The 16,973-nt window shown below is 51.6% G+C and overlaps 1 protein-coding gene and 1 long non-coding RNA gene across 2 annotated transcripts in view; one reads left to right on the forward strand and one right to left on the reverse strand.

The window, feature by feature from the left end:
- Positions 1 to 953: 953 nt before the first annotated feature.
- Positions 954 to 5,110, reverse strand: LOC116623756. The gene is made up of 3 exons (XR_004297757.1): positions 4,130 to 5,110; positions 2,395 to 2,525; positions 954 to 1,989 (listed from the first exon to the last, which is right to left on the reverse strand). It is a non-coding gene; the product is annotated as an uncharacterized LOC116623756 (long non-coding RNA).
- CD99 (CD99 molecule (Xg blood group)) overlaps positions 3,740 to 16,973 on the forward strand; it is a 33,748-nt gene continuing 20,514 nt past the window's right edge. Inside the window, exon 1 of the mRNA XM_032391182.1 lies at positions 3,740 to 3,863. Coding sequence (XP_032247073.1) covers positions 3,797 to 3,863 — 67 coding nt within the window. The 5' untranslated portion in view covers positions 3,740 to 3,796. The remainder of the gene's footprint in view (positions 3,864 to 16,973) is intronic.

Below are 16,973 nucleotides of genomic sequence, written 5' to 3' on the forward strand. Positions count from 1 at the left end.
CGACAGTGCCCCTTCCCAGAACCAGAACGGAGTGTTGTTCTCCCCTCTGTCCAGCTGGGTAAATGGAGCCTGGGGTTGTGGGGTTCATGCTGAAGACCTGGGCCAGCCCAGGCAGGGCTCTGCTTCCAGCTCCAAACGCCTGGTCTCGTGCTGGGCTCCCTGCTGCCTCCCTGACCCATTCCTTGGCATCCAGTAGGAACGCCACCCTGATCCCCTCCCCGGAGCCGACCAGTACTTTGGGACCCCTTGTTCGGACAGAAAACCAATGGCAACACCAACCAAACAAAAGAGAGGCACGCACCTGGCGCATCCAGTGCTGCTGATGAGAGCAGAACCCCACCCAGTGCACCCCAAACCGTGCATCCCGGGTGATAGAGAAACGGAGAGACGTGCACCAAAGTGAGAGCAGGCTGTTCTCCCTGGAAACCAATTTCCCCAAAATCATTCTTCAAAAAGAGAGAGAGACAAGAAGGGGGGAACAGGTGTCGGCAGATACGGTGAGGGGTCCCCAGGGAAAGAAAGACCAGGCACAGTTTTCTTAACAAAAGACATGACATAGGGTGCCCGGGGGGCTCAGTCGGTTAAGCGTCTGCCTTCGGCTCAGGTCACGATCTCGGGGTCCCAGGATCAAGTCCCACATTGGGCTCCCTGCTCAGTGGGGATTCTGCTTCTCCCTCTGCTTCTGCCCCTTGTTGTGCTCTCTCTCTCTCTCTGTCAGATAAATAAATAAAATCTTAAAAAAAAAAAAACAAAACCAGAAGACACATCATTTTAGGTCCCTCCCAACCATTTTGTGATCTATTGCCAATCGGCTCGACCCACCCCTGCACACTTCTTGCAGAACTTCCTAGGACGTCAGCATGACAAAAATATACACAAGGCTCAGTAGTTAATGATTTTTTTTTTTTTTTAGGGGAACGAAAAAATGGAAAAACAGTCTCTACCCAGCCCGATGGAATTGGAGACAGGAAACCAGGCGTACAACTCCCCTCGCTGTGTGAAGAGTCAAGATTGACCTGGTGCACATTCCTGAGTCCCTTTGGCGGGATTTTAAACCCCTGTGAGCTCCCCAAACAGCAGACTGGCCGGAGCCAGAGTATTGATAATACTGAGCCTTGCTGACCCTCATCTAGGACCTGGACTCTGACACCTTAAGATGACTTCTGCCCTGGGTCCCCCACCTCGCAAGCCCTGTCGTGATTATGCGAGCACCCGAGCTTCAGACTCTCCCCGTTTTCTGGTTCGGAGAAGACACTGCTTTGGGAAATTGCAAGTAAAACCCTTCTTTTTGCTGTTCTTTGGTTTGGTTGTGTCTTTTGACTCCAGGGCCACAAAGAGGAGACCTCAGTGTTGGGTTGCAGTGGGGACAGAGTTTTCCCAAGGAGATGGAGACGGGTCCCCAGTTTCCTGCAACCAGGAAAGGCCTCTTGGAATTTCCCCCCTAGACAGGTTTTCCTTTCTGCAAACTTTTCTTCTGACAGCCGAGGTTGTCTGCCACCCTCACGCCCTCCATGGATACGGTCTTTTCTGTTCTGCTTTGTAAGTTTACTTTTTTCTGTCCATTGGGTTCTTGGGGTCCCCGTTGAGACCCATTTTCCAGGTCAATAGACAAAGCCCAGTGGTCCACAAAGGATGCTCTGTAAAAGGTGGGAGAAGGGCCAGTCTGTAGGTGTGTGCGTGTGCATATGTGTGTGTGTGCGTGTGTGTTACAGGGACTGTCAAAACCGCCCAGACCTCCCTCCTGTCCTGGGTTTGAACCAGCATAACGCATGCATAGCAAGAAGCCCGTTCCAAAAGGAGCTTCCTCCCTCCTCCCTCTCTAGGTCTTGACGTATGCCCTTCAGATATCTCTTCTGTGGAGCTTGGATACAACTCAGGAGGTTTCTTCAATTAATTTAATTTTTATTCTGGAGCTTAGAGCTTCCTGATGCTCTCAGAGCATCTGCAAAAGATGATGGATATTTTCATTTTGAGCCAAGGAACGTGGCCCTTAAAAAAAAAAAAAAAAGGCAAAGTCAACTTAATGAATTAGAAAGAGAAGTAGCCAAGATGCCTGTCGGTATGAACATAAATTAAAAAAAAAAAAGTTAAAGCCTAGCTTTTAGTGCAAGTGACTATGCATATTTATGATAGCTGATGATGAGGACCTAGCCCCTCGGGGATAAAAGGCGAGCCCAGGCTGCAGAATGTGCTGGAACGTTTAGGGTGGTGTGGACAGCGCCAGTTTCAGCCGTGGTACTGCCTAAGGGACCAAGGTTAAAGATTGTCCAGGTTTAGGTTTTATTTTGAAGGGGTGACAGGGCTGAACGGGAAGGTTCCCTGGGCGGGGGAGGGGTCTTTGCATTTTGACTTTGGCTCAAAGCATGCGTGGTTTCTTTCAGGGTGCTGACCTACCTCAAGGTGCCAAAATGGCTGCAGCAGCTCCAGCATCCCTTTGCTGCCCAAGAAGAGCCTCCTGTGTGCCCAGGCCCAGGGTCCACACGCTGCACTGGCCGATAGAAAACAGGACACCTCCAAGCCTCCAGCTGTGTATGGTCAGACGGATGCCTTTTTAAGTTAAGTGTCCTTGCACTTGCCCCAGGCGGGACCCGGGGGTGCAGTCTAGTGCGTCTGACCTGCCCTGTGTCTGTCTGAGCCGGGTAGGTGGCGGTAGGTAAGGTGACCGGATGCCCCGGGGAGGAGGGGCCCTGACTCTTGCAGGGGTGAGGAGAGTGCGCTGGGTTGGAGTTCGCGGGTATGGGGGTAGGGTGTGCAGGGTGGAATGCAGGAATCTGACTCAGGGATTTTTTCCCCGTTCTGAGATGTTCTGTACCGTGAAGGAACACGGAGAGAATATTAAGCTAACATTTCAATAATAAAAAAAAATATACTGATAATCTGGGACAGGGACCAGCCCCAAGACTGGGGTTTGGACCCGGGCCAGAGGCCCACCAGGGCGGCAGCCGCCTCCCAAGGGGAACGGGAGGGGTTTCCTGCTTCTCCCCTTCTGCGCGCCCACCCCCCAGCTTGCGGTGGGGAGAGGCTTCCGGAAGCTCCTCCCAGGGAGGTCCCTGTTGAGGCTGGGGAGGAGGGGGTTGCCGTGCGCCCCCAAAGCCCCCATCCCTGCTCCAGGCCCTGTCAGTTCAGCCTGGACTTTGGGATGGGACTGGGGGCTGCCCCGCCCCCCCCCCCCCGGGACAGGGAACCGCGGTTCCAGGGAAAAGAGAGCATTTCTCTTTGCCCCCCTTGGAGATGGCACACGGTCCCCGTTAGGAGTTAGGAGCAGGGAGGGGGCTACACCGGAGGTTTCGCCCCCAAGAACGCGGATCCCGTTAGGGGCTGTAGACACAAGGGGGGCCCCCACCTTCTGAAGAGGGAGGGGATCACTTGCTCCCTTCGGGGCCACCCTCCGGGTCGTTAGGGGCGGGTAGGGGGCCCTCACTTTCTGAGCAGGGAGGTGGGGGTTACTTGCTTCCTTCCAGGCCTCCCTGGGGTCCTTAGGGGCGAGTAGGAGGCCCCCACTTTCTGAGCAGGGAGGTGGGGGTTACTTGCTTCCTTCCAGGCCTCCCTGGGGTCCTTAGGGGCGAGTAGGAGGCCCCCACTTTCCGAATAGGGAGGGGTCACCCCGCTCTGAGTAACCCGCCCTCCCCGCTGGTCCCGGGCTGCGGGCGGGGCGAGCGGAGGCCAGGGCGGGGCCACAGGGCGCCCCCCCAGCTCCCCCTCCGCCGGCCCCGCCCCGTGGGCACAGCAGCCCCCGCCGCCGCCGCCACCCGCGCGCCCCACTCCCGGCCCAGTCCCTGCGGGCGCGAGACGCACCATGGCTCGCGGGGCCGCCCTCGCGCTGCTGCTGCTCGGCCTGCTCAGCGCCCTGCTGCCCGCCTGCGGTGAGCGACTTGGGAGACCTCGGGGGGGGGGGGGGGGGGGGGGCCCGGGGGGGGGGCCGCGCCGGGGGCCCCGCACCGGGACGCGCGCGCCGGGACCCCAGGGAAGGCCGCGGGGGCCCCGTGCCGGGGGGGGGCTAGGGGGACGCAGCGGGGACCCCGGGCCCTGCTCCCCGCCGCGGGAACGCGCCCTGCCAGCGGGTAGCCAACGCCCCAAGGAGGCGGCCTCGGGGCGCTCCAACTTTTTTCCGGGGCGGGTTTGGACTTACTCCAGAGGCGAAATGCAGCGTGTTTTCAAACTCACAAACTCCGGTAGTTGGAGACACTTGGCGGGGAGCCGGTGGCCCTTCGGTGCCCCCGGCCCGCGTGTGCGCCCCTGGGCACCCCTGCAGCGGTCCCGGGCCCCCGGCTTTGTTCGTGCGCGGGGAGCCACGCCCTGCGTCCCCGGCCTAAATTTGGACTCGCCGTGCAGCGTGCAAGCGGGCGGAGCCGGGGGTGGGGGAGTTCAGAACGACTTGGGCGCCGGGCGCGCTCGGGAACGCTGTGTGCCCCAGCCGCCTCGGGCATTGGGGCGCTCGCTGCGCGCGCCGTGCAAGGACACGTGTCCTCCGCACGCTGCCGGGGGTGCTCCAGGGGACGCTTCAGAAAACACACAAGTGTCAGGACACCGGGAGGCCCGGGGACCTCCTCTCCCCCCCACTTTACGCACACGCGGCCCAGGCCTGTTCTGGCAGTTGCCTGTTTTCCTGTCGCTCTCCTTTTAAAGGGGAAGTTGCCATCCTCTTTCTCCCCCTGTCCTTTCCAAAGGAAAGCTCGGATTTTTGCTGGGCGTGGCATTTTGAAAGCTTTCCCCCACCTAACGGTTATTTCCCTGGGCCGCAGCCACCCACCCGGGGACGGTGGCCAGACTGTTAAGTGGACAGCCGGGCGCACGGCAGAGTAGTTTCCGGACCCGTCTGCTCCGAGGTGGACACATTTTTGCAGCCAGGAATCATGACCCAAGGCCTGCGTGGTGCTGGGAATTTCCCCTCTGTTGGGGGACCTCCCGCTGGGTGCTGGGGCTTGACTTCTGCCTTCTTGGCACCCTGGTTGTTTTGGGGGAGCATTTGTGAAGTGATGTGGGTGCTTTTTAAATGGGCCCCGTGCCCTCTGGTGGCTTCAGGGGAGATTAAGCCTGGTCTGGGGGGGAACATCTTGGAACATTTTACAGCCCGCCGGGGAGGGCCTCGCATGGCTATCCAATTTCTCTCTTTCCTCCTGAAGAAATGTCCTTTTTTCCTTCCGCTGTGTCTGGTCCAACAGCAATGGGTTTGTTCCCCCCCCCCCCCCCCCCCCATGGTTGTCTTCCAGCTGTTTGTTCGCGTAACACCTGCTCAGAGGAGTTTTCATTGATCCCTCTGGGTGTGTGTTTCCGCACTTTGCCTTGAGCCCCTCCCGTGTGCGGGGTTCCAGGGAGGGAAGGCCAGCCTCACGCAAGAACAGCAGAGAAAGGTTGGAAGGATGGAGCTTTAGTACCTGTTGATCTTTCTGAGGATACACAACCCCCCCCCATCCACCCCCCCACACACAGACCTCCCTACCTGATCCTTCTGGGATTGGGGGCAGGAACCAGCCCTTCCAAAAGATACAAATGCAGGTTTTTTGTTTGTCTTAATCAGGAAAGTGCTTTCCAGTTGGTGAAGGTCAGAACACACTTTCCTATAGAAATACGTGTTTGGTGTAATTTGCACAATGGCTATAAAAGCCCATTGAGCCTGGGGACAGACCTTTGCTTTTACTAGCACGGGCGGGGCGGGGGGTGGATTTCAAAGTCCTCAGGATCCAGGGCCCCCCGGTTCCTGTCTTTCTCCTGAGATTCCCATGGGAATGGGGGGAGGGATGGAGGAGACGTAAAGAGGCATTTCACCTTTCATGGAGCTGGGTTTTCCCCACCCCTGGGATCCTTGGAAATGCCTGGGGACGTTTTTTGTTTTTTGTTTTTGTTTTATTTTTTTTTGAGGTGTGACACCTGGGGGAAAGGGTGCCCGGGCAGGTGGTGGGTGGAGACCAAAGACTCTGCTCAACACCCAACCATGCACAGGATGCCCCACCCCAGAGAGTCATGCAGCCCCAAATGTCAAAATGTGGGCTTGGTTTCTCCAGTTTCCTGACGAAGGCTCTGGTCTCCGCCTCGTGGGTATGGCTTTCGTGGTCCCGCCTGTTTGCCGAGGACTCTGACCGCCTGCCCTTTGGGCTCTGATAAAACTTAATTACACTTGTTGACCTGTGTGCGTTGGCGCTTTTTTCTGTTCTTAGTTTAGGAGGTTAACGCTTTTTTTTTTTATTTATTCTTTTCATGTCGAGATAGGAAATTGACTTCTGTAGATTTTTTTTTTCTTCCATCTGGATGACGTCTTGGCTGCCTGCTTTGATTTAGAGCAGAATGTGGCTAATAGAGCAGTATAACCAATTCAACATGAAGGGGTCCCAGCAGGATTTCGTGGACGGAATCTGGCCTTTTTCTCGGGGGATGGCTTCCCCCACGGGACCCTGAGTAGCACACACGTGGTCATCATGGTGTTTCCACCTCCTGAGATTTCCCAATGCACGGTGGCTTCTTTTAAGGGGAAAACAATCCCACGTGTCTTGTGACTTACAGACAGGGTAGAGCTCTAAGACGGATGTGTGTTTGGAGGCTCGAAATTACTCAGCATTCCGGGGGCGCCTGGGTGGCTCCGTTTGTGAAGAAGCTCACTCTTGATCTCAAATCAGGTCTTGATTTTTGGCAACGTGAGTTGGAACACCTCTTCTTAAAAAAACAGAATTAGTCAACATTGTGGCTCTACCTGGGATCATTCAGATGCCCAGAGACTGGAGGAGTGTTCTTCTGTAGGACGCCCAGCCTTTGTGGGGGTCGGAGAGACACACGGGACACAAGACATGTCCATGTGTCCTCGTGTGCTTTGTTTTAATGTCTGGGTGTCTGTCCCACGTGAATCAGCAGGGATTGCTCTGGGACATCCTTTGGTCCTTTGCCGACTCTTGTGATGGATGACGGAGCATGTGTTTAGGGAGGGATCTCCAAAAGTCCTTTTTAGGGGCAAGGGGGATACAGTGCTTTGGGAAATGCTTTCTCCAGACAGAGGTGCATTTTCTAAACCTCTGAGAAGGACACACCCTTGAGGATGAGTAGAATTGCCTCCAGCAAACATTGTCATCCACACGGAACTTGTGGGAACCAGACTTGACAACCCTTTCCTGATGGTGTTATTTGTCGGGGAAATCTGCAAGGGGACAGGAAGGGTGTTGTTGGGGGTGGTAATTACACGAGACCTCTCCCAACCAAGGTGGTTTTTCCACAGAGGTAGAAGGGGGCAGAAAGCAGGGTTAGGATGGAGTATGCATGAAACCCCAATCGCGGGCGATCCGCTGGGGTGGGGAACGCACACAGCAAGTCCTCCTGCTTGCACGTGGCTGTGCGCAGATTCCCCGTCATATACGTGAGCAGCGTATTTAGCTATTGCAAACGTTTCCATATGTTTGACAAAGACAGAGAATGTCTGAAAGGAAGGGCAGGCCTTCCCTTATGTTTCTCCTGTATTTTCAACGGGGACTCTTCTTTTTCATTTCTATTCGCCCTGAAACCTTACAGTGCAGGGACCCACGTAACCCACAGGGCGTTTCCACCCCAGTTAGCGGCTGTGAGGATTCGGTTATGTCCGCCCCGCTGTGGGAGAGAAAGCCGTGTGGACTGTCGGTGATCTTGGTGCTGCCATGTTGCTTGGACGCGTTGGGTGGTTCACCATCCAACACCAGATGGACGCGCTTTCCTGTGCGTGCCAGCGTCTGGGGGTGAGAGGTGGTCACTCACCAAAGTTCTAGTTGTATTTAGGGAATTCATAGTATCTTCCACACGCCTAGAGACACAGCACTTCCCTTTCTTGAGTTTCTTGTTCTTCGCTGGTGTGGTTGTTAGACCAGTTTGGGGAGACGGCACATGGGTGTGTTTCAGCTTTGTTTTGGAATGACTCAACGTTGCCACGATCCCCCGTGTACTCTCGCTCGGTAGCCGTATTATTAAAAATCCCCCTAAACAGGAAACCAGATACATCCTTTTTCTTCCCCCCACCCCCGAGTTGGTCGCAAGCCCGCAAACCAGTGTGTTTCTCCACCGGTAGCTTGGGAGGCATTGATGGCCGAGAGTTCCGTACGCGGCAGCTTTGTTGACAAGAAGAAAATTCACTAGAGGCTAAAGCAGCCGTGTGTCTCATCGGGAGCCCAGCGGAGTGAGCAACCGTGAGGCTTTCGTTCTGTTTCTCCGTGTCTGGGTGGCCTGGGCCAAGACATAAAACGGATTTATTGCCCTGGACGGCAGGCAGAAGGCTTTCAACATACTTGCAGATCCAAAGCCCCTGCAAATCACGTTCATTTCTCCACTTGGAAGATTTGGATAGGTCCCCTTCGTTTTGGAAGATTTGGATAGGTCCCCTTCATTTTGGAAGATTTGGATAGGTAGGTCCCCTTTGTTTTGGAAGATTTGGATAGGTCCCCTTCCTTTTGGAAGTTTTGGATAGGTCCCCTTCGTTTTCGGATACATTGCATTGTATCAGGAACTTCGCAAAGAGGTACATAGTTGCTCCAAGGGAGTGCTTTCTGAAAAAACGTAGTAATTGTAAGTCCTTAAATGAACTGCCCTCCAGGAGAAGGGGGCTGGGGTAGCAGAGTAGCTGCGTTCCGATGCTCTGGAAGGCATTACTCATCCCGACACAGCGTGGCCAGAGATTTCTGGCTGCTTTTCTTCAGCGCTGCCTTTGCCACAGCCCCCGTGTGCTGGTCTGATTGCTAAGCGTAAGGGATGCAGCGTGGAAGATGCATGCGTTCACTGGGGCGCACCGTGGACCAGTGTTATACATGGACGAAGTATAAATAGATGATGTTGTCTTGGGGGCAGAGGGTCTTGGAACCATGTCAGTTTTGTAAATCCTGCAAGAACCCATCTATTGCCGGTTTCCTTCTGAGGCTGTTAGCTGTCTTCTCTTAGCAGAGGGCATGGGCTGTGTGCTCAGTGTGAACGGAAACTGTGGTGTTTGCCTCAAGCTCGGCACAGAGTGTACCCCAACATACCCCAGCAGGATGAAGGGAGACAGTAAGGGGAACGGTCAGCTATCTGAGGCAGACCAACACGGTGTGGCAGGAAAGGAAGGATGTGCTGGGGTCTCGCTGAGGAGGAGGTGGTTGTGAACAGCTGACTCTCACTCGGATCCGGGCTGGATGCTGTGTGAAAGATGAGGCTGCGGCCTCTTCCTGCTGGGGAACTTGCTTAAGGACTTGTGGCCTGGCTGGAGTGAGGTAGCACTCGAAGGGTGAGATACAGGATTGACTGATTGATGACTGATACGTAGATGATAAATGATAGATATAGTACACATGATGGATGGATGGATAGATAGATATAGATGATAGATAGATAGATAGATACATAGATAGATAGATACATAGATACATAGATAGATATGATGGATGGATGGATAGATACATTAAATGATGTAGAGATGGATGGATGGTAGATACATAGGTAGATAGACATGATGGATGGATGGATGGATGGATGGACTGATAATACATAGTGATAGATAAAAGAATGGATAGACAGATATATGGATGGGTGATAGATATGATGGATGCATAGTAGATAGATGATAGAAAGATGGTAGATGATAGATAGGTTGGATAGATAGGTAGGTAGATAGATAGACAGATTGACAGATAGATATGATAGATGGATGGGTGGATGGATGGAAAGATAGATATGATGGGTGGATGGTTACATAGAATGATGTAGAGATGATGGATAAATAGATGTGATGGATGGATGGATAGATACATAGAATGATGTAGAGATGGATGGATGATAGATAGGTAGACATGATGGATGGATGGATGGATGGATTGATAATACATAGTGATAGAAATATACATAGATAAAAGAATGGATAGACAGATATATGGATGGATGGATAGATAGATAGATGATAGATAGATTGACAGATAGATATGATGGATGGAAGGGGGGATGGATGGAAAGATAGATATGATGGATGGATGGATGCATAGAATAATGTAGAGATGGATGGATAGATAGATAGATAGACAGATGGAAAGATAGATATGATGGATGGATGGATGGATGGATGATAGATAAATAGGTAGACACATAGATACATGTATACATACACAGGCAGACAGACAGAATGGATGGACAGACAGATAGCTGGGTGATAGATGTGTAGCCGAGAGAGACGCCCCAGGCTGTCCCAAGTGGCTCCAGGTGGAGGTGTACATGTCTCCTTGCTCTGAAAGCAGTTGGACTCATCACAGTGAATCACAAGCATATCACCAGGTGATGAATGGGTCAGAATCCGGGCATTCGGAGAAGAGGAAGCTGGAATGGAGTTGGGGAAGGGATCTGGGAGTGGGGATGACAGAGAGGAAGTTGAGGCTTAGCCTGGCATCCTGTGTCCAGCTACAGGACAGGAAGTTTCCCCGTCCACGTCTTGGGATGCCAGTGCTTCCTCCCCTGAGGTACCAGCCCTGAGTCTCTCTCCAGGTTAGGCTTATGCAGGTAACAGCTTCTAAACCAGGTCCATCTGGTTGCACCCCCAGTGTCTCTGAAGCTCTGTATCTGGAACTTCTCATTATTTTCTCCTCAACTTACATCTCCTCCTTCATTCCTATCTTTTGTGATATGGCCATTTGCCCAGACTCTCAGACGCAAGAGCCACCCTTCACTCCTGGCAGCTCCTTCCTCCCATATTCCATCTATTACCAAATCCTGTTCATTTCATCTTCTGGATCTTCCTTGATTCATGCTCCTTTCTCTATTCCTGCCTTTTTTTTTTTCTTTTTTTTTGGGGGGTGGGGGGAGACTTGTACCCCTACCCCTGACACTTTTCTCACATGAATGGAAAAACCCTTAACTACTTTCTTCCCTGGACTTTTCAGGCACTTTTAGGAGGGCAGTGGGGACTCCTTCTCAGATTACTTCATGTTTTAATGCACAAAATAAAACATAACCTTGCAGAGGAAGCTGGTTATATTAAATCAATTATTTAGTGTTCGGGTGGAGAAGATCCCAGGCTCAGGGCTGTTCATCCTCCCGCCTGCCTCCCTCCTCTGCTCTCTGTCCTGATGCTTGAGCGATGGTTGCAATTGCACACCTGCTCAGGAACCCTCAGTGGCCAGTGGAGGCCCAGATCTGAGGTTCTTGGGCCTGGCCCCAGAGCAGAGTCCCCCGGAAGCTTGGAGAAATCACTCTTGCCCAGGCCTACCTGTGTCATCGGATTTATGTTGGATGGCAAGACCTGTGGCCTCGGGGCCACGGGGCCACGGAGGCCTGGCAACTGCAGCGAGCTCTCCAGGTGTTGCTGTGTAGACCACAGAGGGAGTTGCCTCAGTAATGTGGCTTGACAGGGAAATACAGGAGATAATCCTATATTTAATGAAACTTAACTCCACATGGAAGAGAACTCCTCTGAGTCCGATAGGGAACTTATCCAAGACCGGTCACTCAGACCTCTTCAACTCCTCATGGATTCCATGTTCTGTCCACCCATCCATCTGTCCATCCACCCACCATCCATCCCTCTATGCGTGCATCCATCCACCTATCCATCCATCCATCCGTCCACCTATCCATCCATCCGTCCATCCATCCATCCATCCACCCTACCCATCCATCTACCTATCCATCCGTCAGTTCCTTCATCTGCACATCCATTCATCCACCCATCTACCTGTCCATCTATCCCACTGTCCAGTTGTTCATTTACCCACCTGCCTATCCACCCATCTACCCATCCGTCCATCCACCCATCCATCTGTCCAGCTGTCCACCCATTCATCCACCTACCCACCCATCTACCTATCCATCCATCCATCCATCCATCCACCCACTCATCTACCTATCCATCCATCCATCCATACATGCACCCATGTATCTGTCCAGTCGTCTGCCTGCCCATCCATCCATCCATCCATCCACCCACCCATCCACCCATCCATCCATCCATCCATCCATCCACTCATATACCTATCCATCCATACATACATATATGCACCCATATCTGTCCAGTCATCTGCCTGTCCATCCATCCCTCCATCCACCCACCCACCCGTCTACCTGTCCATCCATTAGTTTATCCATCCACCCATGCTTTACCTATCCTCCATCATTTATTTATAACTAACACCAATTTTTTCTTTTATCTAGCTTTATGTATCTGTCTACTATCTGTCCATCCATCCACTCCTCCATCTCCCACATACCCACCCACCCGTCCATCTGTGCACGTACCCACACTCCCAGCCACTGGCTCTCATGCATGCTTTCAGCCAACATAGATGGAATTCCCAGTGGTATCTGTATTCTCTCTCTGCTGTGTGCTGGGGGTCCAGAGAAGAAATACATGGCCCCCATCCTCTCTTCTCTGCCTGGACAGTGACAAGCGAGGTGTCCCTTCTGGTGCAGTGTCATGAAGGGGAGCAGGGACCACTCTCTTCCAGAGGGTCAGAGAAGGCTTCTTGCAGGTGGGAACCTCCGTGGGCACCGAGTTTCCACGAATAGACAGACCTTCATAGCAGTGGAAGCCTGACGAAGCGGGGAGAGGGCTTTTCAGGCTGGGGGTGTGGCTTGCAAAAAGCAAACCTAGGTGTGTGAGATCGTGGGCCTGTGGGGGAAGTTGCAGGTAGGTTGTCTGGAGGATGAGAAGAGAAGGCAGAAGCAGTGATTAATGCTGAAAGAATGTAGTTTATTTCTAGCTGTAGACCTACTTGCAGGGGGTATGTGATGAGCGGCCCCGGTTGCCAGGATATGGGTTTGAAACTCACCTGGAGGGTTTTGAGCAGACAGGTACGTGTTCACACTTACCTGCAAGAGAGGTAAAGAGCATGGGGAGCGGGTTGGAGGGCAGAGGTTGTTGCCAGAGCCTGGATCAGGGGATCAAAAGCCTGCAATGCTGACCACACATTGGTGTCACGTCGGTAAGCCTTTCAGACACTGGTGCCTGAATCCCAGCCCACAAAATTTCTGATTTAATTTGCCGGGAGCATGAGCTGAGCATCAGGACTTATGAAATCACCCACGGCTGGGTGGGGAGAAGCAATCTCTGCAAACGCTGGTGAGGAAATGCTTCAGCGTGCTCAGGAGGAATGACAGAGGGCTTCCCAGAGGAGGCAGCATTTTCTTGGGGCTTTGAGGTATGAATAGGAGTTCTCCTGGTATGGGCAAGGAGAGGATCCGAAGGAAAGCTGTAGGTGCCCTAAGCGTGTGGTTCTCACTCCAGACTCACAAGGTGCTGTCCGGGTTTGTTGGGGGGCGGTAAGATTTAAAGTTTTGAGGAGCACACAGCCCCGTGCCAGACACTGCAGGAACTCCTGGGGGTATGTTGTTTGCACTGAAGTACAGTGAATCCTTCATATTCACGGATCCCCCGTTTGTGCATTTGCCCACGTGCTATTTGGAACTCCCAGATGAACACCGCCCGTGTTCAGGGACGGGCGCAGAAGTGAGGGTATCTGAGTCACCGTCCAGGCTCCAGGTTGTCAACAAGTGTCCTTTTCATGCTCTGTGCAGGGGCACATCTTTTGCATTTTTGTGTCCTGTGCTTGGCAATGCTGACGAATAAACAACACAGATCCAGTAAGTTCTGTTTAAGCAGAAACATGCAGGAAACAAGGTCATGCTTTGAGTCTCTGGCAAACACCTGACTCAAAGCTGTGGGATCCTAACGCCATCCATCCCTAGGAGCGAAGACGGAGTATTTGTGCATTCAGCATTCCCGACAGTTTATAGAACGTAACTTCCATGACGCATGAGAATTGACTATAATTAATAAACAGAACGGTTGAGTCTGTTTGGCAACCTTGGGCCAGTTTCCAGAGCCACAAAGGGCTCCATGAGCTGACAGAGTTTGGGACAGTCTAATGGGTCATTTGGGGCCAGCCCAGGTGGGCAGGGAGGGGACCGGTGTGAAGGGAACACAGATGGGGAGGTGGCTAGGGTTGGAGTGGGGGCTTCTGGTCTGGTTTGGAGCTCATGCCTTGGGGAACAATGCTTTGGCTTCCCGTAGGGGAGAGACTGGATGCCCCTGGGGGCCTGGGAGCAGCCCTCTGCAGCTGGGGTTGGAGTGGGGGCTTCTAGTCTGGTTTTGGAGCTCATGCCTTGGAGAACAATGCCTTGGCTTCCTGTAGGGGAGAGACTGGATGCCCCCGGGGGTCTGGGAGCAGCCCCCTGCAGCTGGGGTTAAGTAGGGGCTTCTAGTCTGGTTTTGGAGCTCATGCCTTGGAGAACAATGCCTTGGCTTCCTGTAGGGGAGAGACTGGATGCCCCCGGGGGCCTGGGAGCAGCCCCCTGCAGCTGGGTTTGGAGTGGGAGCTTCTGGTCTGGTTTTGGAGCTCGCCCTTTGAGGAGCATTGCTTTGGCTTCCTATAGGGGAGAGACTGCATGTCCCCGGGGGGCCTGGAAGGAGCCCCTGCAGCAATGGGCTGACAGCCGAGGGTCCCGGCCAGAGGGTAATAGAAAGGCAGGTGCATGGATGCCAACCCGGTCTCTCAGGAATGCGTTGGCACAGGGACCCCAGGGGACCGTGATGGTCCCCAACACCCCGCCCACGGCCTCACCAGATTCCCAGGGTTTGTGCACGACTTGGCATACCTACCAGGGCTGTCCCCAGCGTGACGGCGAGAAAGACCTTTCCCCTCCTCCTCCACCACATTGTAAACTTAGCATGAAAGGACCCAGCCCATCCAAGCCCCGAAGCACCTTCGTCCCGGGGAGGATGAACCGGACCGGCTGCTTTTCACCTGCAGGCACACGCGGAATCTGGGTCAGGTCGACAAGCCGCGTGGGATTGAAGCATGGAACAGAGTTGACGTGAGCCGTCGGGGTGGTCACGACGCCCAAGACCGCCGTGGCCCTGAGCTTGGCTCCTCTGTGTAACCAAGAAGGTGTCCCCGGGGCTGGGCGACCGCCGTGCCGTGTGTTTACGGACACGTGCGTGCAGCTCTCCAGCTTGGCTCCACCTTGGTCCTCCTAGCGCGTCTGTCACTGAGCCGCCGAGTGCATTTTTGTGCACAACCCTTCATGCGTTGTCATGACGTCCGGTGTCTTTGGGAAGCTGGACCCGGGACCAGCACACTCCCGGAGGCTTGAGGACTCAAAAAAACCTGAGGGATGCAGGGGCGCCGGGGTGGCAAAGCCGGTTTAGCAGCAGACTCCTGGTTTCGGCTCAGGTTGTGATCTGAGGGTCGTGGGATCGAGTCCCACGTCTGCTTGAGATCCTCTCTCCCTCTCCCTCTGCCCCTCCCGCTCGTGCTCTCTCTCTCTGTCTCTAAAATAGATAAATCTCGAAATCTGTAAGGCAGAACGTTCAGTGAGGCGTCTGCAAAGAGCACAGAGGTATTTCTGAAGCGAGTCACCCCAGAGGTCTTGCCGACCTTTCTTATCCCGTTGCTCCTACGAAAAAGTATCTGGAAATGTGAGCAGTCCGCTCACTGCCTCCTTGGTATTTCTCCTCTCGTCTCTCCCTAATTTATTTTATTTATGTGTGTATTTGTCTCGGCGACTTACAGACCATGTGAACAAATTATAAGGTTTGCAGTTTGTATAATTTATTGGGAATGCGTGTCGTTGGTTTTTATTCTCGTTGTATTTCTGTAATTCTACTCTATTCATATGTTTATATGGTTTATAAGCTTTGCATAAATTATAATGTGTAAGTATGTGTAACAAACGTCTGTACTTTATTACAAATAATCATATTTTCGTCCTGTGACTTATTTCTGTCTCGTTTATAGGGTCTATAAGTTTATATGTGTATAAATTATACATTTCATAATTTGTAATTTCTATAATCTCTTTTAATTACATTTCATTTCTATTCTGATTTTCTTTCTATAACTTGTTCTGTTTTATCATATATGTATTTATATAATTTATAAGTTCTGTGTATAATTATAAGCTACATAATTTACAGTTACAATAATTCATCATCAGTATATTTTGTTCCTATTGTAATTTTATTTCTATAAATTACTTCTACTTTTAATATAATTTATCTATAGAATTTATAAAGTCTGTGTATAAGTTATATAATTTGCTATTTCTACCATTTATTATTATAACATTATATAACATTATTATATATGTAATTTATTCTAAATTTACATTATAATTTATTCCATATTCTATATATGTAAATATATATAATTTATTGCAAATACATGTCTATAATTCATTCCATATTCTATGTACAATTTTATATTCTATATATTTAAATATATAGAATTTATTCTAAATATATGTATATAATTTATTCCATATTTACATAGAATTTTATATTCTGTATATATGTAAATGTATATAATTCATTCTAAATATCTATAATTTATTCCATATTCTATATAGAATTTTATATTCTCTATATGTAAATATATATGTTATTATAAATATATATCTATAATTTATCCCATATTCTATATAGACTTCTATATATATGTAAATATACACAATTTATTCTGGATATACATCTATAATTTATTTCTACTATGTATTCCTATAATTTATAAGTTCCCTGTATGAATCCTGTCAGTTGTCATTTCTGTCATTTAGTATTATGCGTATCTCCGTCCTGTTTTATATTTCTGCAATGCTCCGCCATTGTGATAGAATTTCAGAGAAACCCGATTCTGGCTGGGTTGGCGGAATGGAGACCCAGGGGGGATGGAGACCCAAGGGGGATGGAGGTCCAGGGGGGAGGGAGGCGGGGGGGGGATGGAGACCCAGGAGGGATGGAAATACAGGAGGGAATAGAGATACAGGTGGGATGGAGATATAGGCAGGATGGAAATCCAGGGGGGGGATGGAGACCCAGGGGAGATGGAGACCCAAGGGGGATGGAGATCCAGGGGGGGATGGAGATCCAGGGGGGATGGAGATCCAGGGGGGATGGAGATCCAAGGGGGATGGAGATCCAGGAGGGGATGGAGATCCAGGGAGGATGGAGATCCAGGAGGGGATGGAGATCCAGGTGGGATGGAGATCTAGGCAGGATGGAGACCGAGGCAGGATGGAGATCC

The sequence above is a fragment of the Phoca vitulina genome, unplaced genomic scaffold (genome assembly GCF_004348235.1).
Source record: "Phoca vitulina isolate PV1807 unplaced genomic scaffold, GSC_HSeal_1.0 scaffold60, whole genome shotgun sequence".
Taxonomy (NCBI): domain Eukaryota; kingdom Metazoa; phylum Chordata; class Mammalia; order Carnivora; family Phocidae; genus Phoca; species Phoca vitulina.